General features: G+C 36.1%; 1 protein-coding gene and 1 long non-coding RNA gene across 4 annotated transcripts in view; one reads left to right on the top strand and one right to left on the bottom strand.

Moving 5' to 3' along the window:
• The window catches only part of LOC149661378 (protein turtle-like), a 123,332-nt gene that overhangs the window by 13,000 nt on the left and 83,324 nt on the right, over nt 1-27,008 (top strand). Inside the window, exons 1-2 of one of the 3 annotated variants that reach the window (XM_089842885.1) lie at nt 1,463-1,639; nt 1,794-2,917. In XM_089842885.1, coding sequence (XP_089699011.1) covers nt 2,803-2,917 — 115 coding nt within the window. In that variant the 5' untranslated portion in view covers nt 1,463-1,639; nt 1,794-2,802. Of the gene's footprint in view, nt 1-1,462; nt 1,640-1,793; nt 2,918-27,008 lie in introns of those variants that run through there. The other 2 variants (XM_089842887.1, XM_089842886.1) reach the window with 2 other exon arrangements.
• LOC149661381 (uncharacterized) lies at nt 456-1,275 on the bottom strand. Its single transcript, XR_016369090.1, has 3 exons — nt 894-1,275; nt 753-828; nt 456-664 (listed from the first exon to the last, which is right to left on the bottom strand). It is a non-coding gene; the product is annotated as an uncharacterized LOC149661381 (long non-coding RNA).

Below are 27,008 nucleotides of genomic sequence, written 5' to 3'. Positions count from 1 at the left end.
TTACTTAATGATTCTAGGCAGCAGTTTTATGAATTTTTTAATAATACCAAGAGTAAACAAAGTAGAGGAGGGCGAGTGTATTTGTTTGGGAGAATGTCTAGTTCTTCTCTCTCTATCTCTCTGAACCGGACAAGTTTATATTTCTTAAATGGTAGCGGAGCTTGCCTAAATTTTTAAAGCTATTTTCTCTCTGGCACTCAAAAGATTAGGCTACTTTTCACTCGAATCCGCCATATTTTTGGGAGTGTAGCCTGAAAATTATTTATAACGCTCATTTTATCTTGTTTTGACGGATTATTAAATTTTTTATCAATGACGTTTCGTCTCCTCCTCCGAGACTTCTTATTTTAATATTTTACGAATAAATAGTTTCTGGGGGTCAAATATTAAAAGGTCACAATTGGAAGGCGCGAAAAAAACGACCTATAATTCATCAAAGGAGCCTGGAAGCGGAGAGAGGCCATATTTCAGGAAAGGGCGGGAGTCGTCGCGAGGTTGAGGTTTCAGGAGGGAGTGGGGCTCGACCCCTTAACTAAAAAAGCGATAGGATACAATGTAGAAGATGGAAGGGACGCGGGAGGAGAAGTCAACGCCATTTGTTTCGCGAGAGAGAGAGCTGGTGGGGGCGCACCGATGGCATCCATCTCAATCAAAACTAAAGGAACTGATATAAGGCGGTTTTTAGGCCTTGGTCGCTTTCCGGCTTGACAACTTAAAATAGCGGTCATTTTGACACTCGAGAAAAGTCTTACTGGTTTTACTCCTTCCTTCTTGCATCGCTTTTATTTCTACGTCACGAACTTGCCACTCCATTTACGTCTATTGCGCCTAGAAAAGAGAGGGCGATAAATATTCTTAGTTTACGCTAAAGTGAATCATGGTACAACCGCTACCACTTGCTTCTTAGCGAAATTTAAAGCGTAACTGAATTAAATAGAACCGCATTGACAACCTGTTGTCAACAATATAATGAAGTTAAACGTAAGATAAAGAAAGGGCGTAATTTTTCGTTAGCTCCTTTGACTTTGTTCTCTTTCGATTCGAGGTAATGTTTGTTTAAGGTTAATTTAAAACAGAAGTCTCGTTGTTTCATTCTCTCTTTAAGGAAAAAGAATAAGGGCGCGAAAGTGTCTCCTTAATATTCGCTATTCAAAAATAAACTGCGCAACCGTTGGGGGTCTTTGCCCCCGAAAATGGGGAAAGAAGGGTTCAGAAAGGGTAGAAGAGGTTGGGGGTAGTCGGCATCCCAGTATAAACTCTCTGGAAGCGATAACGCTTTTTATTTTTGTCCCTTATATTTTTTGTTCCTTTTTTTGGGGGGGGGGAGGGGGATGAAAAAATGTGGAATCTACAATGAATATTTTTTCTTGGGGTCTTTTCCGTTTCTCACGATTTTATCTCTTATCGTAGAGTCTGTGAAGTCGTTAGCCTCCTTCTCGTCTGACGTAGAGTGATAACTCTTTTAAACACCGACTCGTTAGATTGGTCCTAAAAGTTATGATCGTATTTGGGTAGATGTAGCATCTCTAACTTAAATTATTTAGAACTTACTGAATTTAAAGGCGAACGTCACAGTTATGTAACCATTTTCGCATGGGTGTAGCCTAAACTTTAATATTAAGGTTAAAACGTTGTTATGGTAAGGTAGTATGATTATTATATTTTAGTTTAAGTCAATCATTAAGTTCCTCAAGTAATATTTTAGGGCGATTGCAGAAATAATTAAAATTAAATATATATATAATTTTAGAAGTCCAACTTTTAATTTCCTTTTCTCTTGTGTTTCTTTATAGAAATTTTCTTAAACTAATGTAATTAGACATATCAGAGAAGAGCCCGCGGTTATTTACAAGAAGGCGCAACTTCAGAGGAGAGATGACTCGAGAACTATATTAATTAAAACAACCGGAAAATATACCCTAGCATCGCAACGTATAAGTGTATGTTCTCTTCGCCTCTATTTTCAATTTTAACTCCGATTTAAAAGCAAGCCGTAAATACGCCAAGAGACTGTGACTGTACGAATTCTAAACCATGACGGTCTGAAGGAAAGAGAGCCAATCTTCCCGTTGACTGCTAGATGGCGGGTATAAAGGAAAACTTTGAACCAAAAATGAAAACAAGCTCTCTCTCCTATTCTCTTCTGGAGGCTCCGCGCTCTCTGGGAGCAAAGAGAGGAGTAAGTCCCTCAATTTCCGAGGACGGAACTCCTAGTCGATACTGCGGACGTTTTACTCGTGAGCCGCAACGTTAAAGGGGGAAGACGTTTCGGAACTACTCTGGGACGAAAATTGGACCATTTCTACACTTCTAGAGCGACGTAATCCACCAAGTCGGACGCTACCTCTAAGGATCTCTCGAGTTATTCTTACTCTTCTCTATAAAATTCTTCTTCATCTCTCTTCCTACATCTTTGTGTTTGTGAAAAGTCACTGAATATGTGTCAAGCACCGCTCGAACAGTGTCCCAACTCAAGGTGCAATTTTTACGCGCCTGACCTTTGACTTTTACTATCCGAGTTTACTTCGCAATATATGGTAATATTACCACCCCATACCGCACTAATAGGGGGCGTCGAAGGTCATGGTTTCATCAGTGCGTTTACGTCACGAAATAACTAGTATTTCCATTAAGTAGCGGTACTCATTTTAAATCTAATATTCGACTTACGAAGTTATATATATAAAAAAAAACTTGGATTAAATTCAACTCGATACTGCACGTTATTCTCCGGAATTTTAAATTTAAGAGTGACTCAAGTGGCAAAAATTTCAACCGTAAACGTGAGCCAAATATAAAATCATGGCAACTTTTTCAACTTTCAACGTTTTACAAGGAATACTTCTCTTACTACCGCTTTGTTTTACCTATGCTGACGACGACGGATTAAATGGAGATGACGAAACTGAATTATTGGGTGAGTTTTTATCATTTTCTTACAGTTTTAAATTAATTCGCGCACGAGCTAAACCGTCATTTGTGGTATGTAATCATGAAAGTGACAATTAATGACTTCAAAGTTGAAGCTAATTAATTATAAACAAAAGCATAATATTCTCTGAGCGACAAAAATTCCAATTGAATAGTTTTGTTGTTGTGTGCAAAATATCAATTCAAACTTACAATTCATCTCTGAGTTACGTTTTAACTTTATTCTCCTTTATTTAACAAAGGTTAACTGTGTTTTCATTACCGTTCATGAAAAGCTTGTTAAATTACATCTATTTGTACAAAACCTTTATAAATGTATCGTTTTGTCATTCTTTCTCTAATCAATTGGAGAATTGAAGGACCCGCCAAACATTTCTTTTCGCCTTTGCCCATTTTAATGCTTCTAACCACGCGATTCCGCTGTTAAAAAGAACAAGAAATAACATATCAGTAGAACCAACGAAGACGTAAGACTAACTTACTCTGCAATCCTCGCACGAATTGCACCGTGGCTTCGGAACTACATTTACTTGTAAGCGAGCACCTTCTATTAGAAGACTCACGCTCAATCGTTTAAAAATACGTAGCCCAAACGTAATTATGATTCAGGTTATAATTTCATTTCAAAAAAACTTTAAGCTATTACCCTTTTAATGGTTAGATAGAGACAGCTCGTGGGAATGTGAAAAAAAAAGAAAGCGCCGAAAGGTTGTACAGACTTCTCTGTGAAAAGATAGTTTTGGCAAGGGATGATATTCGAATTTAGCACAAGCCAACGTCAATTAAATGTCTGGTAAATAGGTGGATGGGTTGATTCTAGATTGAATGAATTTATTCAGGTCTTTCATGAATATTGCACGCCGTACCGTTGAGTGCTGCATTGGTCTTTTTGTAAATATGCTTTTATTTGCCAATTATTATCTTTTTGCGTTACTACAATTTCCGAATGTATTTTCTTGGGTAAATTGAACAAATTAATTTTAGTCCTGTTTTCTATCTACACGGCGCTGTCTAGGGAAATAAAATAAGCTTGATATGAGATATGTAAACTAAACGGGATGTTTTAGAATTAGATATTGCTCGGAATGGCCGCTTATCAGTTTTGGAATTGAAAAGGCTCCCGCAAATATACAGCATGCCTTAGTTAGCTGAGGGAGACCAATAGCTTGTGTAGTCTAATGATTTTCCCTATAGATCCCGTCCCGTGCAAATAAACTTAGTGTGCAGGATTTCCGTTTAAAAGAAGAATTTATCTTGATTAGTTTGTAGGTGGAAATTGTACGACTCTACATCATCAGTTCAGTAAATTTTAGAGTCGTTGTAAACCGCAATGTAATTACCGCAAATAGCTAAGCCAATCTGTTTTGATTCTGCCAATCTCGCTGCTATTTGCCCCAAAGGAATGTTGAGATATACGATTTCTAAGTGATTTCGCGGTTCTAATATGACTCGAATGAAATTCGGGAAAGATATTAACTGTAAAATCAAATATGAATGATATTTGTTCAGTGTGTTGAAATTTCAATGCTACATCCTTTTCACTGAAGAGGTTTTTGAAACTTAAAATGTTTAATGAACATTTCCTCTAAAACTTAAATTGGGTTGTGGGTTTCTAAATTCAAACATAAGCCTATGTGTAAGGTCTGTATACACTCGTGAGACCTTTACATAATAGACTTACGTCTATAATTGAGCCTGGGGGATTGAAGACGTTATAATGGCTTATTCAATCAATGCTGAATGCGACTAAGCTTCCTTCTGTAATCTATTATGAATTCTGTAGACTGTAGACTATACTCCGTAATTTGAGTGGTGGTTCGATTTCTCAATGAATATGGATATTGTCAGAAGTAAATTGCACTGAGTACTCGTGGAATGAATGATGTGTGCTTAAAGAAGCGACAAATTTCCATAAGTATCACTTTACATCATAGTAGAGTAATGTACAATAGAAGTTTGAGCTCCTCAAGTACTTCGATTGACTTACTTCTGTTGTTGTAAATACTACCTTTGGTGCGTGAAGATATTTAATCCAAACTCGGTAGTGTTTGAAAATTTGTTAAGTATTCCTTGTAATCTACTCTTGATCTGGTGAAATATCGAATATGAAAGACAGAAGTTGGTGCTCGCCTATCGACTGGAGACAGATAATCATTGTCGCGATGTTAAAGCCTCTTGTTGTAGGATAGTTCAGTCCCATAATACCCACGGTTCCTACAAAGCTCTGTCTCTTTCAGTCCTTGTTGTCCAATGATAGAATCCTGGGCGGGTTAATCCGACAAAATAACAATAAGGCGATGAAGAGAGTCGACTAAGGTCTGCCTCCCTCAATCCATGAATTCAATGAAGCAAGTGTGAGCTCTGCAGTAAAGATTGGGTGGGTGGGTGAAATCGGTTTTCATATATGCCTTCTACATCCCATTCTGCCTTCGTATAATCTTTGAGCCCAAACATTTCGACGTCCAGATATGGTATATGTATACTCTCTGTTCGATATCGGAAGCTTCTTGTCCTATATTTTCAATCAAAAGCCTATAAAGTAAAGTAAAGAGTGAAACTTTATTGTTTCTATAATCTTACCTGCATTGGATAGTAAGGGAATTTGAAAATGAAAACGTCATGAGTCAAGGGAATTCAAAAATAACCGCAAAAGGAGTAGGATATATGAAATATTACTCAAAATGTTAATTGTATTTTAAAATTAAGAAATTAGGTTGATGGGATTTGAAAACATGCCGAAACGTTTTGGAAATGAAATTGGAAAAAGGGAGACGTAGGCCTAGTTCGAAAATGTACGCAAAATAACGATTTAAAGAATTGTAAATTGACTTCGATGTAGTTTATGAAATACTTCAAGATATGTATTTCCTTTGGCATCTTGCAGCTTTAAGAGTAGATGAGAGAAGACGTTTAAGGTTCGTTCTTGCTTTTTCCTTCTTCATATTGATGCACCCGCCTCTTTCGATCTTACTCTTACGGGTTAACCGATATGTGGGGAAGAGACTCGATCGGGAGGTGACGACGAGATTGAAGATCGGTTAATAGGTCCTAGCTAGCTTGGTCTTCTTTTCTTTTTAAGAGAAGGGTGCCTTTTACACCCGCATTGGGGGGTGGGTGGGAGGGAGGTATAAATCTGGCGATGGTTTAGTTTGAAGAGCCAGCGAGGTCAACCTATTAAATTGGTGATGGGCCCAAATGGCCCTGATACCCCCAACTGATTTAAGGACCATTTGGAAATTTATCCCCGAAGCGCAGATTGTTCTAGAAGAATATCTCCCATCGTCTTTTATGTCTTTGATAATAGGTCTAGACGCCTCCTTCCAAATTTTGATTACTTTTCTTTAACGCGATTTTAATCACCGATTATTATAGTTAGTTTCGCGGATGTTATTGATTTTTATGAAATTGATATCATTTATCTAAGGAAAAGATAAATTAAGGCTCGAGTCGTGCGTGTTTCAATTACTCCCACTCAAAAGGTCATCGCAATTTAGGCATCCCTTTTTTCAAGAAGTCTTCATTTTATTTGTTAAGCAGCTTTAATTTAGACTTAATTTCACACGAAAACTTCGATTGTTTTTATAACAAAAATATTTTGTCTTTCCACGTTAAATATTCGTTTTTGTTTAGTTTATGCTCTTGAGGGTTTAAATTTCAACTGTGAATTAAGTTTAATTAATGAATGATTGTTATTTTTAGCGGTTTCAAACTGTCACTTAAATTAGAATTAGGCAGTGATAACCCTTTGACAAGAGAAGCGGTTGGTGGTTAAGATTTTCTCACGTCGTGGTAGAAGTCTTACGCATATGTACCTTTACGATCATTCATAAATGGATGCGTCACTTTTCAAGATGAGTTTAGTCCTAACAAAACTTAAGTACCACCCCCCCCCCCCAGAGTAATTTAGCTTCGAACAACACATTCTCCCCCCTTTTAACTCCGTATTATTCTCAAGTTGAAAAATACTAATAGGACTTCGAACGCTCGTCCAGGAATTGAATAAATTCTCCCGAGAATTGGATCTAACTTTCTTCTAGTTGAAAGTGATAGATTTATCCACTATTATATCTAGAGAAAATCGTCACTAGGTACTTATCATATCACTTAAAGGAAAAGCAGGCGTTGACTGTGGGTTTGAAGTTACGAGCGACATGCAGAGTGGGCCATTCAAAGTTAGTCTTAAATGATTTGAAGGTACGGGGTCGATATTCTTAAACGTATTGACTTTACTCTCGAAACTCGAGGGGGTAAAAACCAGCGGCGAAAAAGAAAACGCTCTAGGCTTGCAGTAATGGCTTTTGCTAGATATGTTTTTATCCATCCCTACTCCGTCCGGACCACGGAGGAATTTAGCCTGGGATCCTAATGTAACCTCGTTTAACTCCCTAAGTGACTTAAGAAGAGAACGCCCCAGTGCAACCCCGTACTGCCCCATCTCCCTCTCTCTCTCTCTCTCGTTTGGTAAACGTTCCTTGCTTACCCACGACGACCGTTTCGTTCGTTTCTTCTTTCTCGGCTACATTCGCTCGCTTATTTCGGTAATGCGTTTGCAGCCTATATGAGCCAAGGCCTAAGCACTATAACATTTTATCTAATATATATTTTTTAAATCACTCTCTCTTGGTTATACAGGGAAAAAATGGTTGTTAGGGGCAGGTTATGTAGAGATGATTTTCTTTTTTTTTCATTCGTTTAGAGTACCTAGTTTTTCGAAATTTAATAGAAATGGTAGGTATAGAAATCCTCCATAATTTTTGTTACGATATATATGACCCCAATGAAGCAAAAGACACGAAAGAATGAATGATATCAATAATCACTATAGAATAAATTCTGTAAGCATTTGCCGAAATTACTTCGTTTTTACTTAACGTGTAATTGGAGTTGTTAATTTTCAAGAGAAATTAAATTTCAGAAAATCGGAAAAATAAAAAAGGAATTAGTGGGATTAAAATCCATTTTCTAATTATGAAGGATTAAAAAAAATAAAATCAATTATCACTGTGTCTTGTTAAGTCTGTAAAAATTGCAAGAAAACCCAGCTTATATTTTCATTGCTTTGAAATGGAAAATTATCAGCTTGTCTCACTACCGAAATCTAAAACCTAAATACATCCTTTACTCCTCTTCAAGAGCACTTCTCGGAACAAAAAACGGTATAATAAGTAATTTTAAAACTCACGCTAAAGATGTAGTTTGTCAAGGGCGCTTCAACGGAAGAGGATGGATTCCATACCATTAATTTAGGAACCTAAAGAAGATGGAAAACCGGGTGTATAGTCAGTCTTATGATATAATTGCTTTTTCGGAAATGTTTGATTTTTTTGTTCAAAATCCAAGAAACCAAAACCTTCTCAATTTTAGATAAGAGAAAAACTCAAGGTTTATCTTTTATTATCAAAGCTGTTTGAGACGAAGATAAGTTTGTAAATAAATATCCAATTGGAGCAGTTCTTTATAAAGATATCAGATAATATAGTACTCCTTTATGTAAATAGAAAAGGACCAAACTTTATTTCCGTATTGTTTGTTTCTTCTCGCGAATTCAGAAACCCATCTTTGACATCAAGCTTTGACAATAGCAGTGCCCGAATTGTCCAATATCCTTCATTCTGATTGGTGGATGAGCCTTTCTCTACTTTCCTTTCTTTTCTTTTCCCTTCTATGATTCGAAACGGCTTCGTCTTGGCGTCCACGTACGAAACGAAACGTTCCAAGTGTATCTTATCACACTTAGAATGACAATCGCAGTTCGTATTCCCTTTTTTTCCCTGTAGGTTTAGGGTTGACCCAAGCTAGGCATAGTGATTCGCATTTTGTCACGTACCGACTTTGTGATATTTTCTTCTCACTGTTTCATTTTTGCTTCTGGACGACGCGTTCGCGAATAATCCCGAAAGTAACGAATACGATTGGTTCTCGACGCGAATACGTGGAACTAAATGGACCCTACGATGAGGATAAGGTCTTGTGTGTCTAGACCAAGAACCTATTATAAACCCGAGAACGTTCTAGGATAGAATTGGACTGTTGGGTCGTGGCCTCGTGGTTTTTTTAACTATACTATTCCCAGTTCTCTCGTTCATCACCGCTATATGACCTAGTGTGAAAGTGTGAGCTCGTGAAAATGTAAGCTGACTATTCATACCTTCACAGGTTTTTATGAGTTCTTGGTCTTGGATTATGAATGGGACCTCTGGATGGTTTGGGTTTTCGAGGCTCTAGAACGAAAGAAACGTTAGTCCTTGGTCCGTTACAAAAATTCGGATGGCGATCTCGCTTCATAGCTGCGGATATAATACCAAAAACGTCATACATTATTCATTTTTCTTTACCACTTTTTCTTATACTCTTTGGTGGCGCAAACCCGCGTTTTCCGGAACCATGGCCTCCTCCGGACACAGATAGCAGCAAGCTTGCAGCCTTTGAGCGCTTTAGCTTGCTCCAAAATCCCCATCGGAAAAACAGGTTTTAATAAGGTTTTTGGGTTAAACCAAGACGCTCACCAACTCTAGGCTGTAGCATTCGATAAATTAAACGCAGTGAAGCGAAAGGCGGGAAAAATGATATCAAGAATTCGCAATAAATCCATTCCTTAAGCCTTTGCCAGTATTACTTCGTTTCCACGTACCATTTTACTAAGGCTGCTGAAAGAGTGTTCTATGAATCCATTTTATAATAGTAAAGAATTAAAAATAACTTGAATTCATTTATCACAGAGTGCGGTGAAGCCTCTAAAAACCGCATTCAAACACAGCTTATTGTTTACTTAGTTTAATATAGATAATTAATATAAAACGTGGGATTGACTCGTCTTCAACCTTTCGCACTACTGAAGAAGATTCGATCAAATCAAATAGCATTTTCACCTATGAAAAAACATTATTCAGAATCCTATAAATCAGTTTTAATTCATTTTCAGAGAAGCCATATATTTAGTACACACCGCGTGTTGCTTTCCGCCGTCGAACTGTCTCCAATGCCTAGCTCTAATACACTTTCAGGGGTTTGTCCTACAATTCCATGCAAAAGGCCTTTGTTATAGATACGTAGTAAACGGGTATAATCCTGGGGGGGGGGAGGGGGTGGTACAAGGATTCTGTTTTCACTTCGCGAGCGTAGATCTAAAAATTGATCGATTCATCTTAGGTGAAAGGTGGTCCCCCTCATTAGTCTAGTAATTAAAGTTTGAAAAGAGGGGAAATACAGGCCTAAGAATTAATTAAGCCATCTTAGCACGGTGCCTGCCTTTACCCTTCTTTCATTCCTCCCTTTCATGCTCGGAAAAGGGGTAGAAAAGTTGTCACAAAATTAAAAATATCTAGACCAATTCCATCAAAATCCGACACGGCCTTATGTGACGCGTTTCTTTGGGCGTATTTATCCCTGTTTTTGAAGCTGAATTAGTGGACAGACTAGCAAGTGTTTGACCCCCCAAATCTCTGAGAGACTTTTTTAGGGAGTTTCCTGGTTTTATCCGAAGGTTCATCCCTCTTTTCATTCCGTTGGTAAGATAAATATTGAATCAATTTTTCTCTCGGGTTTGTTATGTTTGGTTGACTCTTTAGAGGGTTAATTATTATTAATTAGTGAAAAGTACCGGGTTTCTTTAGTCTTACTTTAGGTAAATCTTTGGAAAGGATTACGGTTTAAAATAAAACGAAACAACCACATTAATGAAAAAGTAATCTTCATTTAATATGAAAATGCAATCCGCAATTTATTGGGGAAATTTCTTAATGAGCTTAAAAATAAAACAGAGATTAAGTAATATGTTGGTAGTTCTTCCTAAATGTTACTTGCCCCTGTTCTTTAGCTCTTCCTTCAAACACATGGACTTTTAGGTCAGCTTCACGCGAAGGGGCACAGTGTTGCCAGTCGAGACAGTTAACTCTCAAATAATTCCATGGATATTAAACTATTTAATACGGATTTATGATTTTTGGGGATATTGAAAAGAAAAGTAACCAAAACATACTTAACATTTTAACCATTTTAAAAGAAGCTTACCACGCGCAACACTTGGGATATTTTGCCACTATCATATTTATAAAGATAATCCTACGAAAGGTATTCCTCTTGTTTTCTCTACGCCAAAAACCAAGTTTTACTATATTTTTCTCAGGTAAAAGGTAGATATATTAATACCAAATTAAATAATTTATTAATCCCAGATTACTCTTTTTATATTTTGGGCACTAAGCCTGTGTCACGAGTAAAAAGAGAATACGTAGCAAGCCGGGTAAAAATCATCAATATTAATTTCACCCAGCAGATACGAAGGAAGTTTCTCTTAAATATTTTAGCATTTTTTCCTGCGTTAGGCTTAGCGAAATAACCATAGACGTCAGAAATATATCAGTTATAACACCGTTAGGGACATAGTCTCTCTCGAATGGTGAGTAGAAAACACGTTTGTTCAAAAATCATACGGCTTCTTGAATTTTACATTATTTTTCTCGTATTTATGACCGGGTTTAAAAAGACTTTGTTATTAGAATGCGAAAGTCTTTTTTAACTTTAAAATTCTAGGATTTGAATATACAGATTTAAACTGTTGAACTTTGTCCAAACATACTTTTATTTTCTTTTGGAAAAAAGGCTATCTTTGTTTCACTGTGTTTAAAAATGTATATTCAAAGATAAAAATATTTTCCCAAAATCCATAATATGGGTTTTAAAAAAGTCCCGTACTTTCTTTCAATGACATTACTAAAAAACATCTGCAGTCGATCCGATAAGAAATAATTTTATTTCAATCCTTTTGATAAAATAAATCAAGAAATAAAGAAAATATTTTTCATTATTAAATGAATTTAGCTATTAAAAAGTTACGTTTTCCTCTCTTACTAGATATAAATATCATCGCTGTATCGCAGGTATTCCCAGTGTCGCTTCTATTTTTAAACTAAAATATAGATAAACACCTGTATTATTTAGCCTTATAAATCCGTTTTCATACCTCAAAAAAGGCGTAACAATTGGTTATTTTCAGTTTATACTGTAGTTAAAATCCCTCGTCCAAGTTTTATAAATATATATTTAAAATGCAATCTTAACGCCTTCTACAACAGTATCATCTTAGCTTGGTGGAAATACATTATGTAGTCAGAAAAAGAGGGATTTTGTATACGTCAGGGTGGAAGCCAATTTTTCTTCCTTCTTTGGACCCCGGAAAATATCTTGATATTTTATTCAGAATCGGGGCACGCGGCCTCTGCCAGTCTATTTCGCGAATTTTCCAAGGGAGAGAAGAGAAAGTTCCTATATTATGTAATCCACGGACTTGAACACGTCCACTTTCGCGTCTACTTTTTATATAGAGACATCTAGAATTTTTCAGGGGATATTCTAGTCCATATTTTAACGATATGCCCTGTTGAAAATGCGAACTGAATTATTCGGCGTATATTTTTGCGTGCCCTTCTGTTTCTGTCTTATAGTTCTTAGCCTATGTCTCGCCCTTCTTACGCACGCTCTATCAAGAGGGAATTGGTAAGCTAGAACCGTCGCTCGGGTCCGTTTTAAGCCTAACTTCCTAAGCCTTAGCGGATTTGTAAGTCTTCTTCTGGAACTGAGCTACGCATTTTTATGAGTATTTTTTTTCTTCTTTAAAACCTTCGAAAGACAGCTGGTTTTCTGGTTTCGTGAAATGATAAAACGGTGCGACGGATGACATATATTTAAATTCCTATAACAATCCATTGGAGTATCAGTTGTTAAGGTCGAAAATGGGATTTCATCGAACTTTCTAGAGGTACAGCTTAGGTGAGGGCCAAGACACAGTTTACGAGATTCTATCAAATATTTTACGAGACTGACCACCATTTTCATGTCTTGACCGTATTTAAAAAGCGTCGCACCCCTCGGTTTAAGGTCTTTTTCTTAGTTCTTATTTTAGACTATTTTTCCATGTCTGATTATGCTAAAGAAGGTTGTGTTGCTGGAACGTTATATTTCCCGTTGGAATTGACTCTTTTGTCTCACATCTTAAACCAAAAGTAGCTGAAACTACATGCGCTGAAGAAATGAGAGATTTAGCATTTTTTTATTCTACCACTAGTGTAACCGGACTGAGACTACAGGGAATTGAATTTTTAAGCTCCTTTTTTGTTTTTAACAATTGAATTAATCCTACTTTCACTGAAAATATACTTTTATTCACCTTTTTTTCTGTACCCAAAGGGATAACGAATTAGGAAACCGAATTTCATTCCTAAGTTTTAAGTCTAAAATAATTAGGGTTAACCAAAGCTTTTGTTTAAATTATTTCAATAAAAGAAATATTTTAAAACTTTTTTATTCTCAAGGTTTGAATTCCAACGTGAATATTAATGAAAAATCCCTAAAATTATTGACAAAATTCACTTAATAGAAAGATTTGAACTCTATTCAAAACAATGGACAATTCTTAAATAAAAGCGTTCGTTTTTTATTTTTAATCCAGAACATTCCCTGAAAGAATGTGCCTTGGTTACACTTTAAAGAATATCTGAAAAATATGCAAATAAGTGTAATTTGCATACGCGAGAAATAAACCCTGTTATTTTCGAAAGCGAAATGTCGACAGTCGTTTCAATCTGAAATTGCAAAAGTTCAAATATATGGAAAAGTATACCCCACTGTTTTGAGATCTTCTTACATTTCACAGTTTTACCATGGTCTATATACTCAGATGGACGTAGCACCAGTGAAATACGTTTACCATGTGAGATGCAAGCATCTTAGGTAGACTGCGCCATCTACTTTTCAAAATGATGAAGTTAAAATATGTATGCGTTAATAAAAAGACCATGGTACTACTACTTTTAAAAAGGCAAAAAAACTTTAATACACTTCATTCATCCCTTTCAATATTATAAATCAACAAGGATGGCGAATTCAAATGAATCGTACTTACTCGGTGAAATATACACTTTGGATAAAGTTAGTAATATTAGGGTTGGGTTTGCCTTCTGATACTGGCGTTTTCACGTGTTCAGTCTTGGAAGTTCCGCTCAATTGCATCCCTTCTATTGGATATTCAGCTCCTTCGAAGATTTCAAATAGAATATAAGAGGAACTTATATAAAATTGGTAGGAATTGGATCCTCTTTTCCAGTTCAAACTTGCGCGAAGATTATAGGGTCGGGGATTTAGTCTCGATTGTTACTATAGGCAAGGGTTAGAGAAAATAGTGGGGTACAGAATGCCGGAGGCTGTCTTCTTAAAGGATAAGGCACCAGCTCTATATTTCTGGAAATGTCATAGATATCGCAAACGTGTAAAACTCGTAAATCTACAAACAACTACACTGCAATTTAACTAGAAATATGAAAAGTATATTTGTAAAATATTAATTTTGAAGGGACATTTGAGAGAAAATTTAGGAAATTCCTCCAGTTTTTCTTTACTTTATTCATTTAAGTTCATTTCAGGATGGTCAGTAATTTCTAGATTATTTTGCCTTCGTGATTTCAAATCAGTAAATTTTTTGCTCCAAGTAGTTAATAGTTAGGTCAGTTATTTGTAACAAATATTTTGCACTGTCCAGAGCTACACCAGAACATGACACAGTTCGAATTGTCCATTTTGTTTTTCACACAACAAACCTCAGTTATTGAGCTTCATATGTAAAATTTGCAAGGAATTTTCTCTGCTATCGATTGTGAATCTATATGCATAATTTGTTATTTATTTACGATATCTATGGGCTTGGCGTTAGGGGCAGACAGAAAGATAATAAAGACGTCCGTTTATTTCCGATTGAAAAGATTCGATTGACTGCATCACCCCACCTCAAAACCCTCGCCTTTTTTCTAGGGTCTCTTAGTACTAGATTCTTCCGAATCCTCTGAAGAAAAAAAAAAGAAATGCCGGGAATCAAAAAACAAAAGAATGGGAGTAAAAAGGCAAGACACCCCGCTCTTTTTATTGGCTGGAACGGGCCAAAAAAGCATCCTCATCTTTGTATTTCATTGCGTCGCCTGGCGAGAAGGGGAGACGCGGATTGAAATCTGAAAGGAAGTCAAAAGACTCTGGGATGGAAAACAAAGGAGGATTTTTGCCCATTTAATTTCGCAGTTTTACACAACCCACCGAGTTTTATTTCGGTTTTCCGGTTGGTTACGAGACGAAACTCATTAAGAATTAGGTGAATTGGGTATAAAGGCTGCCATTAAATTCTTAAGCCTAATTTAGGCATATTTTTCAAACAACCCCTGTAAGATCTCTTTTCCTTTTTGCATTGAAATGCAGCGGGTGAAACACTTCTACAGGGGTAGTATGTTAATCCTACGTAAACCCTTCACCCTGTAAGTCGGCTTTTCCTAACCTTTCAAGGAAGTTAAGTGCCCGTAGTTTTAACCTGTTTTTCTTCACAGATTATTTATAAATATGAGCTTTTATGGTCCTTTTATAAATAAATAGCCTATTAGACAAATTTAAGCTAACTTAACGACTCTAACCGCGAAGTATAAGCTTAATTTATGTATTAAAAAGAACATATTACACTGAAAGAATGAAAATATGGCAACGTAATAATAATTTTATTTAAAAGGCTATTTAAAATAATTTAATGTTGCTAGAACGTTGTTCAAAAAAATATATTTTTTTGGTTCAATATGTAGTCATAGAAGAAATATATGGTTACCTTTTTTAAATTCGGCGCCATCTTGAAAAAGCTCGGCTTTCGGGATAGCTTCATAGGTATAATGCTGGGAACCTGTGCTACCATAAAACTGGACTAAGGTGGGTCAGATTGGCTATAAACTTGTACGTGTCGAGTCTTTCTTCTTTCCTTGGTATGGTTAGATAATATACTCTATAAAAAGGACTATTCTTTTCCAACCATAAAGGGGGAAAAATAGCACTTGTTTGAAACCAAATCTTTCTTTCACGGTCTCTATTAAATTTCTTCTTTCTAGGCTATAAGCAACTAAGTGTATTCTCGTGTTAGATAGCTAGGTACTTTCTTATATAAGAATTTAAGAATTTAAGAATATTTTCAACGGGTTACGCCTGTTTTTTTCTGGACCAAACAAAAAAATCTATTCGAGACAAGAAAATGCCCTTTAAGTGTTGGTACGGTTTAAAAACAAGGTCTATACTAAAATATGTGAATAAAATAATTTCGGTATAGCTTATAAAGTTCTTTACTCTTAAATATGTGTAAAATATTTCATATATAAAACTATAAAAGTGAAAGATATTTTGTAAACCGCGTGTCAAAAACATTAGATAAAATTGATTATAATCGGGGTTTAGTTTCAAAACGTTGTAAGTCCATTTTGGTTATTTTTAATATTAAAACGCTGAGATTGTTTTGGGCGTCGTATAAAATGGAACTTTGACCCCAGATTTTTTCTCAAGTTAAATTATAGCTATAATTTTTTAATGGTTAGCGGGTTTTAGTTTCAAAAATATTAATGAATCCCAAAGGTTGCAAAGGATTAAAACGAAACCATCTATATAGATAACTTTCAGCATCGATAATTTTGTAAAATATCTCGTCTTTCTGACGTACATTATAAGCATTACAATCTCGCGTATATTGAGAGAGAATGGATAATAAAATTATTTTTGTGCTCAAAAATTAATAAATAAAAACAGAAAATCCGTTATAGTTGCAGGGTATACTTTGGAGTTTAAGAAACTATAACGTATATTTTGAGCACGAGCTAAATGTTAGGGTTGCCACGTACACTCCGTAATAACCACCTTCATTCAATTATTCTCTAGCCTTCCGAAAAGCACGTAAAATTTAAACGATACTTGGAATAGGTTTTCTTTCCCCCTTTCTCTCTCTAAGATGTAGCAACTCCTCTAAAGACGAACCTGAAAAAGAAAAAAAAACTCCTGTAAAAGATATATGCTATAATTTTATTAGGAACTATATACCTTGCTTTTGCTCTCTTTCTGTACTAGATGTCCTGGAAATGAAAAATAATAACTTTTTTTTAATATTATCATAGGTAACATAATTATCCCTAAGTATGTCTTTTAACGAAAGTTATTGGCAATATCATTTTAAAAACTTTTACTTTACCTAAAATCAGTTCTCTACATGGAATTATCTGCGTATCTCGAGTATGTCAAAATGATTTTCAAAACATTTTCTATTACAAGCGGAGGAAACTTAATTGTTAAACATTTTACAATTGAATTAGTCCTAACATTCATTAAAACAATAGCATGATGCTTACTTAACGTTGTTATGCTATTTACGACATTTATTAAACCTTTTTCTACTGGTTGTTCCATACTGAAAATCGGTCCTCACATTTTTTCTCGAGCTCAGTAAAGAGCTCGTGCGGTGAACATAGACTCGCGCATCTTTTCGTTTTCCGCTTCACGCTCGTGCTATAAGCACGAGAGAGAGAGAGAGAGAGAAATATATTTTTGATGACTGCACGAACTTTGGGATCACAGGATGAGTTGGGAATTGTAAAAAAATGGGGCCATCTCCCGCCTCTTATCCACGTTTTTCTATAAGTAGAATGATGCTATACCTACCTATACATTCGGAAGCATACGGTAGAAAACGTGTTAAACTTGGATAAGAATACCAGGGACTTCATGTGCCTCCGTGCATAGCTTCAGCCTTTTAGTTCATTTTGTGCCTTATTTTAGTTGGTTGTGTATAATTTAGTGAAATTATTGAAATGTAGTGTAACGATGTTCATTAACTAAGTAATTATCCGTTATCTGTAAGTAAGTAGTTAATCTTTGCTAACCGAGTATGGCTTTGAAGAATTAGTTTACAAATAGTATTTTAGTTTACTTGAAATTGTTTGATTTGATCCAATTTTGAATAGTTTGACGAAAACATATAGTTAAGTCTCTTCAAAAGTCAAGTGAATTATTTCCGTAGAACGCTTTCTTACCCCGAATGGAGGCTTTACCATCTTGTTTCCCTACGGAATTGTTGGGGAAAACGGAAAGTATAGTGATGCCCGTTACCATCTGGTTCATGTTGGGCCTGCGTGAGATATACGTAGTCGATTTTTGCAACGCGTGAAGAAAAAAAAGCTATATATTGCACCTCGGGACATAAATGATTGATGCAATTCCGGAGCCCTCAGCTACCTCCGTGCTCTGTATTATATACAAACGTGACTCACAATAGCCTCTCTTAGGGGCCATAGCTTCATCCCTTAGCCGGTAAGCTATAGGCAAGTCTCCAATTATTTTAGTTTTTTCGGGGGTCCTTTAAAAGCTTCCTTTAACAAAATCTACTGGGGGAAAAAAACCCTCAACCTAGGTATATTTATGTTTTTTTATCCCAGAAGTCGGCCATAAGTTTCGAAAGGGAGCTCAGATATGGCCGAGTTGTAATAGGTACCCCCAGTAACGTGGGGTCGAGCCCCTCTTAAAAGCGTGTAAAGATCAAGAGAAAATAAACCAAGAGTAAAGAACATTTGACAGTTCTTTTGGGCATGGAAAACCAAAGGGAATGTGGGTTACAAATTATGGGCAAGCTCTAGCACTTCTATTGTGAAAACTCGGAACTAGATGCTATGATCTGCGACCTAGTGGAGAGAGAAATTCAACCTTGAAATATTCTCCGCATCGCGTGTACACTACTCCTTCTTGATTCACTCTTGATTCTCCACCAGGTTGGGCATAGCCTTTGCTATAGGTGGGCTATTGAGGATATATCTATGACGCCCTTGGGGTCCCTACGACATAATCGGTGACCATTAACTTTGACGCATCCGTCTGGTTGCCTTCTAGACGTTGTTATAGAAAGTCCCAAACGTGCCCTTTTTTTTTAGTAATTTTTTATATGGTATAAAGTATTTGTCTAGATGGATTCTAGAGTACTGTTGTGATATTTAAGGTATAATAGGCCAAAACAAAGCCTATTTATTCAGTAAATCGTTGATATTTTATAGCCAAAACGGGAATTTAGTATAAAACATTGTTACACTCTCTACATTCATTCAGACTTTGCCTCTAATAACTCTATCTCAGACTGTCAAACTCTGGGCGTCGCTAGATATATTAATTTGGGAAAAACAATAAGCCTTGGCGTCTCTCTCTCTCATGCGTGACACCAGTTAGAAATATATGGGAACCTTCCTTAAATGACTTTCAAACCCTCTCCCGCTGTTATTATTATAATAGTAATAACCAAAGTTTTTTCTTCACACACTCATTCCTGGCTTGGTTGCATCCTTTTTTTTTCATCAAAGCTATTTCAAGTTAGGAATTTCCGCGTTTTTCTTTTTGCTTCTTCAAAGACACAATTTTTTTGGTTTCATATTATCCAACAACGTTCCAGTCAACTTTAGGAGGAAGTGATTTAATTCTTCCTTGAATATTTGAAATGGTAACGGAACTCTTAAGGAAAACACTTATAATGGGGTCTTTCTATATATAAATATATATAAGTTAACTATTTATGAGAGAATTAATGTAAATTCCTCGGAAGCTTCAGGAGTAGGATATTCTTTTTTCCGCGCGCGCGAATTCCCGCTGACGTCCGCCTAACGATTCTTGGCACGTATTTCTCAGCTCGCTACTCGGTTTCCATGGAAACGACGCGAGCGCGCTCGAATCCGTCCCGACAGATGAGTGTAGATTGTAGAAGAGTAGCGCGGGATTGGAAAAAGGCGGGAAAAAATATATATATATATATATACGGGGATGCTATGGATGATTTTCCTCTTCCACGCGCGCTCTTCTTCGTCCTAAATATGTAAGGAAGGGTGTTCGTTGGGGGTTCTTTTTGCTATCCGCCGGCGAGTGACGACTCTATTATCCCCTAATAGGCTTAATATCGTTATCTCTTTAGCCAGGGGGAGGCCTTACTTTCGGTTAATACCTATTCAGCACGATTTTGGTGTCGGTTTTCGGAGTAAAAAGAGAAGATGAGTTCCAGCGCGACACTCGTAGCGAAGTGATTTGACATCCAAGTCATCTTTAGGTCTACTGTGTCACCTCCCAAACGACATCAAACTTGACTCGTTTGATCGTATCTTTATTTTGTTGACGAGACACTTTGGTATCGTGTTAAAATACCTCAGACTGTCAGACATCGAGAAAAATAAATATAGTAATACGTGGATGGGCCTTTTTGCGACGCCTGTATTAATGCTCATAGCTTTGGTACTGAAGTAGATAGAGAAGAACCGCCGGTATCAGGAGAAAATAGTCATTTTAAAGAATAGTTTGTGAACGTTTTATTCTTTCTAAGGGGGAGATAACTTCCTTATTTCATCATGTGTAGATATTTCTGAAATCGTTTTTAGAATTCGGTTGTAAACCGAGTCGATCCCCATAGTTGAAATGAGTTTGAAATGAAGGTTATCATTCAGTTAATCCTCCATATCTTTTGTTCTAAATTAGATAGCGGAAAAGCGCTTATACCGAGACCAAGTACACATCTAGGATAGTCGAATAATCTCTCAAAGTTTCATCAGTCTTACAGTTAAAACATGGTTTCCACGATCGATTGATGTTTTAAACCCAAAACTCTAAAATTTGGTAGAGAGCTTGCCATTCAAGAGAGCGCAACTGTAATGATATATTTTATATCGCCTTTCGCGCTTTACAGCGACGACTCTAAATAAAGAGGGACATTTTCCCGCGGCGGCGAAGAGAATGCATGGTCGGAACTCGATACAGCACAGGCACCTAGGCACCTGAACGCCCAAGACCGAGAGATCGTAAAAAAGAGTAATAAGGGTCAAAGAGAAGGGCCCAATTCGAAGCCCCCAATCTCCCCCGGGAATGGAGTGTAGGACCATCGAAGTAGCCTTCGGACCCCAACACCGTAAATATAGTAAAAGAGTGATCATCATTTATAATATGTAAAGCTAGAGAGTAAGGGGACACTCCAAATGTCACCTTTATAGGCTTGTATATCTTCGAGCGGAAGGACCCCTAGCTCTAATTTCAATAGTAGCCCCAACAAATCTGCATCTCAAAATATATGTACTCGCAATATTTTGGTATGTAATTAATAATAATAATAATAATTATTATTATTACCAGCGATGGATTTATTTGAATATCTTCTATCTTCCCTAATAAATAGAAGATATAATAAATCGCTTCATTGTCTCTGTAAAATGATAAACTAATTTAATCAACCTCAAACGCGTTTTTACGCTTCCGCCTAGTCTTTAACATTTTAAATTTAAAAGCTATCAAATTTATACAGCCATATAGTTTAACGGAAGTACGGTGTAAAGCAGGGGGCTTTTACTTTATCCGCGAAAAAAAAAAGTTTTCACCTTTCTATTGGTCGGTACATTGTATAATCATATAGAGTTCAATTAAGGCAAAGGCTCTTTTGGCGCGCGCCAGGGAAGATTGATGAGGGCTATTGCTAATCCGGTAGGATCGTTTAAAGTTTCGCGCCTTTTTTTCTCCTTTCCCGCCATATATGGATCCCATACCGTTCGATTTGTATGTAAATGCGCGCGTGTTTCCTTTTAAGACAGGTATAGACTTTATCGAGCTATATCGATCACAGGCGCATCTAGTCTAGCGTGATAATTCTGATATTTAACCTTAACAAAGGCAGGCGCGACAACGCTCACCTGTTAAAATAAAATTCTCCATCGTAAAATGCGGAACGGAATATTCTTTAGCTATGATAGGGTCTTGCATTGATGGTTATTTTGGCCTATTAAGGAAACGTTTTTTGGCGGAGCCCTGTCTTAAAAAGGGATTATGCTAATCCTTTCACGGTTTCTCTTAGATGAAATTTATTTACTGCTAACGTTTTATCCTCGCTTTCAAACTGAATTTTAAAATCATATGCAAATTTCTCCTGGAAAATTTACTCGACCTAAAAATAGTTATGTAGACAGTTTAATATTTAAAAGACGGATTCATTTTATACTTCACAATAACTTCAAAAAAGGTCTTTAAACTCGAGTACTTTGTAAATTTTTTACCCAAAAATGTTAAAAATACTTGGTTTTAATAATTGACGAGTTGCGTTATATGTTTGCGATGCGTAATTTAAAATAGGGGGATTTTAAAGGGATTATGAATGATTAATCAAATTCACATAATTTCCTTCTGAATAGTAAAATTGGCCTCGAAACACTAAACATTTGCAATGAAAGGTTTCATAATTTAAGGCTTATTTTTATCGATGAGTATTATCATGAGCTTTTGGTAATGCACTATCGTTAAATTTGTTATTCTAACCAATAAAGGGGTGTAATTCCATACGTGTTCAACTAATTCCAGTTAATTCGGGCTTTTCCCATCACCAGCTAAATCCTTTTCCTTACCGAAACATTTTATAATTAACTCGAATATGTTGAACGTGTGTAATGGAATGCAACGTGCAAAATTGCAAACTCCTTTTATCGAAACTTATTTTCGGAGTTTAGGTTTGACTACCTTAAAGGGAGTATTGCTAAACAATCTTTATAAGTTCCATTACGCAAGCAGGAAAGAATTATTCAAAAGTGATAGATTTATACTCCCTTTAATCGAGTTTGAGTCGCTGCCTAATGAAGGAATATTTTCTCTTTACTCTTAAGAGGTTTGAAAAATTCCTGAACGCCATGCACCAAATATGTTAATGCGTTTCGTCTTTACGGGGGCATCGATCTATCCACTTTCAATGTTTTTAATGAAATGCATTTGTGATTTTGCCCGAGTTTATTCCATTCAAACCTTTTCCTTTCGTTGGCTCTTAAAATTTTGGACGAGGAACCTTGAAAACCACTTTTAATAACGCATGTAAAAAACCTATGGATATTAGAAATTAGAAATAAATAACCTTACTCCGGTGAAAGAGTTACATCAAATTCGGGAGCACGTATTTTCAATATCTATGAATCAACATTGGAAATGAAAAATAGGTTTTTTGTTAAAAGAAATTAAATGGGAAAACACGTTCTTACGGATTTCTATTTCCAAGATTGAAATCTGGATTTTTTTATTTATTTTCATTTGAAAATTTTCTGATATACAGCCTTTATCGAAAATCCTTCTTTCTAAGTTTCTACAGCTTAACTATTCACAACTGTCAAAGGCTGATAGGCCCTTGTATTCCCCTTTCCTTTCTAAACTTTGTATGAAAGTCTACAACGTATATATAGGTGCAGTTTCAAGCTTGGAATATATTTTAAATCCTATAGAAAATCCTGTTTTTCTGTGATATTCTGAACCATTCTCTCCGTGTTTGTAGTTCACCCTTTATATCTTTCGACCTATTTCAACCCTTTAAACGTATGTCTCGAATTTCACAAGTTTTTAAAATGTAGGGTGGGCTAACACCTTCCTAGAAGAAGATTCGAATTACACTGAGAATTTTTTTAGAGAAAATGGTGGGAAAAATACCATATATCTCTTCCTGCGCTTTTTTAGACATTTTTTAGGCTGGACATATTCAAGGGACCTCATAAGACTTCCTAAGGCGCGTAGTCTAGCCTTTATTTTACCAGTTTTAGAAGCTAAGTGGAAAAAAATAATACAGAGTAGATGGCATTTTATTTCTTTATCTCTGAAATTCCACTTCATCTTCTCTAACTTCGTGTAAAAACAAACAAAATTTAAAACAAGTTCGGAAAGAAATGAATCGAATCTAAAGTACAGATATCAGACACTTGAATATAGACGTTAAATAGCAACATGAAAGATTCTAAAATCGATTACCTCAAACGCCATTAGAGTAAATATTGACTAGATTAAAGAGAAAAGTCCACAATTTTTAAATTCAATCATTACAGTCCTATCTGAAAGAACAAATCTTCTAGATTCAGAATATTTCAAAAACCAAAACTAAATAGTTACTTTTAAAAAACGCGTCTCAACACGCAATAGAATTGATCTCAATAATACAGAAAACCCTTTATTTTTAGGATGGTTTTAAAATACTCACAAAATGAAATATAAGGAAAGGCTTAGATATTTTTTCTTATTTCTCCTATTCCTGACTCAGTTCAATATAACTTCTAACCCTTTTGGATTTTAGTTCCGCCGTTTTTCATCTACACAAACGTTATACCTAGGTTCAGTTCAGCTTTTTTGAGTGATTCTCTATTTGGCGGGAAAGGTTTTTGGTCCTTTTTGAGCTAAAATGAAAAATTCCTCTACTTGATGATGCTGGGCTCTCAGATCCTCGACAAACATTGAAGCGCCTTGAAACGGGGTCTTGGCAGAACCGTATAGTAGACTAGATTGGTCTATTTATCCATCCTTCACCACAAATAAATAAAAAAAACTAAAAGTAAACTTCGAGAGGAGAGCTATCAATAAATGTATAAACTGTAGATTTTGGAAAGTTGTTTGTTGGTTTGTAGAGAAAACTCAATCGTGACTTCTGAGTTTGAAAGGTTTCTCTGGGATTAAATTTAATACAAATAGAGTTAATTTAAAATTTTGTGAACTATTTTTACCAGAAGTTTATGGAACTGCCTCTAGTAACAAAAACCAGAAATGTAAGCTTGGATTTTTAACTCTTTCCATTGGAAGGGCACGTGATTTCTTTTTACCCCTAAACCATATCTTTTCATCTACCGAAGCCTTGTTACGAGATATGACTCGGATTTTGAAAAAATAAGGTGTATTTTATTGTATAACCGAAGCAAACCAAAAAGAGTTGACTCGTGTCTGAACCGAAAAATTTCAAAACCAGCTTGGAAAGTCAGTTTGCGGAAAATTTCAAAGTGATACGTAACAGACTCAACGAAAACAATTATTATAGTAAGAAAATATCTAATTTATCTGGTAGTGAAGCTTAAACAACTTTTGATAATACACGGGATAACTAGTCATATCCAATAAGTTTTATCGTTTCTTACAAACAATGCCTCCAAGTCCACAAAATCTAATTCATTCGAGTATTACTTTGAAAATCCCCTCCTCTCAAAAAACTGGGAAATTTTTCCATAAAGAATGTAAAAATATGTAAGGAAGAGCGAATGGGTCGACCCGTTATGTTCAGTCCAGTTATTTTCATAGATACAACGCGTAAACTCGAATTGGGTTCACTATGCATCGTGTAAGCAGTTTTCTTCGCTTCCCCTAACATATTTTCATTGTCGTTCACAAGTTGAACGAATTCGATGACCACGAAACCAAGGACGAAACTAAACTCGCCTTGGCATTTTGCTGCGTGATGGCCAGTAGTTCCAGATGGTCCCAAAGAAACTTTTATTCTTTAACCGAACAAGGGTGGGTCTAACACCCATGGACATTGTTTTTCTTTCACTTTTTTTGCCACCAGGCTGCGCGGCGCGAGAAAAGATCGAGAGGTCTGTGGAAGTTGGAAAAATCACTATTTATATCCATCGAATACTTACCCCCTTCAGCCTGTAGGCTCTTCTTTATGCTAAGTCGATTCGGAGTGGACGAGGGGTAAGCCACTCTTACCATAATATTTCACCACCTCTTTCAAAATTGCCGCAAGAGAAATAATCAAAACATCGTGATAGGACACCATCAGTGCATGCGATAATGAATTCTGGAGTATTTTGTAATATTCCAAAATGATTCTAAAACTCGTGATGATGTTTTGTTTTCGAATTTGATATCACACTATAATACGTGGTATTACTCGTAGACATTTTGTGATTTGACATTACAAAATTGAGGATATACCCTGGGATATAAGAGTGACTAGCCCCTCGGTTCTGTAAAAGGCGTTATACAGTGGGGGCTCAGCTTAGCCGATATCTTTTTGTTGTTGGACATCGTCCATCTTCCAACACCTTCCCTCCCATACTCTATCGCTTCTCCAGATTTTATTGATTTTTCGATGTATTGACCATAACCAGCGCAGATTGTACCAAGAGGATCGTAGATTTTCTAGAGGTCACTATGATACCTGTAGATATGAAATTATAGCAAAATTGGGTCAGATTTTATCGTAACGTTTGGAAAATGGAGTACAGTAACTATAAATTGTGAACTTTGTTCCGGGCGGAAAATATTGTACCAAAACGTGAAAAACGGGATTTTCGGGAAGGAAGAGATATTGCGAGATCTATAAAAAAATGCCTCCTATATGAGCGAACAAAATGTTACTGCTTGAACCCTGAATGCACCCTTAACAAGAATAAATATTTACTATCTATACAAAGAGATGCCTGTTAAGCGTGAAAATATTTTAGCTATAACATAAACTATAATTAAATATAATAAGAATAAAATATACTTACACGGAAAAAATATATCGCGAAATATTTATACTATTGAAATTATAGAGGGAAGCAAACATTCAGGGGCAAATTTCTCCATATATTTCCTACGAGCCCCTGTAGAAATGTTTACTCTGCCGAACACTAATGCACGACTTCATCAATAATTTTAATACAATAACATAATCGAATCTAATAATCGCGCTAAATAAATAGCGACAGGAATCAATTAATCAACTAGATTTATATTCTAAACTGATTTCCAATTATAATTGAGAGTAATTGTCTGAGATTTTTACCTAAATGAATTCCGGAACTCGAATCGGGACCAATTTCGAGTCGGAGCTCGGTGATCTTTTCAAACACTTATACAAGAGGAACGAAGTAAGCGATCGTTTAGAGCTTTATTGAGAGAATAAGGGTGTGTTACTGTTACAACACCGACGGATAGGAACTGTCCTGGCTCGACGAGGGCTAATCGAATCAAAAGCGTCCGTCGAACGAGAGCGAGAGAGAGAGAGAGAGGGGAGAGAGGAGAGAGAGTTTGTTTACGTTCATTAACACACAAGCGCCTAGGCACGTTTTCTCTTCAACCTGTCCCCTTTCGGATACATCTATTGTTTGAATACGTGGGAAAACGGAAACTCCGGAACACATTCACCCCCCTTTTCCTACGTAACCCGTATCGTATTTGTCCATGCAACGTTTCTATATGGACAAGACATTTATCTTTCTATCTCATAACTGATACCAACCAAAAGGGACGTTCACCTAAAGAGAGGCTGAATTGTTTGGTGTAGAAATATTTGCGCAAAGATTAAAAAGAGAGATAATTTAGGTTAACTCTAGCAGAGTCTCCGTGTGTCAAAAATAAATATTGTATAAATGGTTAAATATGAAACATAACAACAACTTAAAAAGCTGATAGGCATGGCTGCCATTTTCCAAGATGGACGTGAATTAAAAAGTAAACTTTTCTTA

The sequence above is a fragment of the Phalangium opilio genome, unplaced genomic scaffold, assembly GCF_054372755.1.
Source record: "Phalangium opilio isolate 3A_F unplaced genomic scaffold, DU_Popi_V2 ptg000070l_1, whole genome shotgun sequence".
NCBI classification, from domain to species: Eukaryota; Metazoa; Arthropoda; class Arachnida; order Opiliones; family Phalangiidae; genus Phalangium; species Phalangium opilio.
The sequence above is the reverse complement of the archived record's forward strand: the minus strand, read 5'-3'. Positions and strand labels throughout refer to the sequence as shown.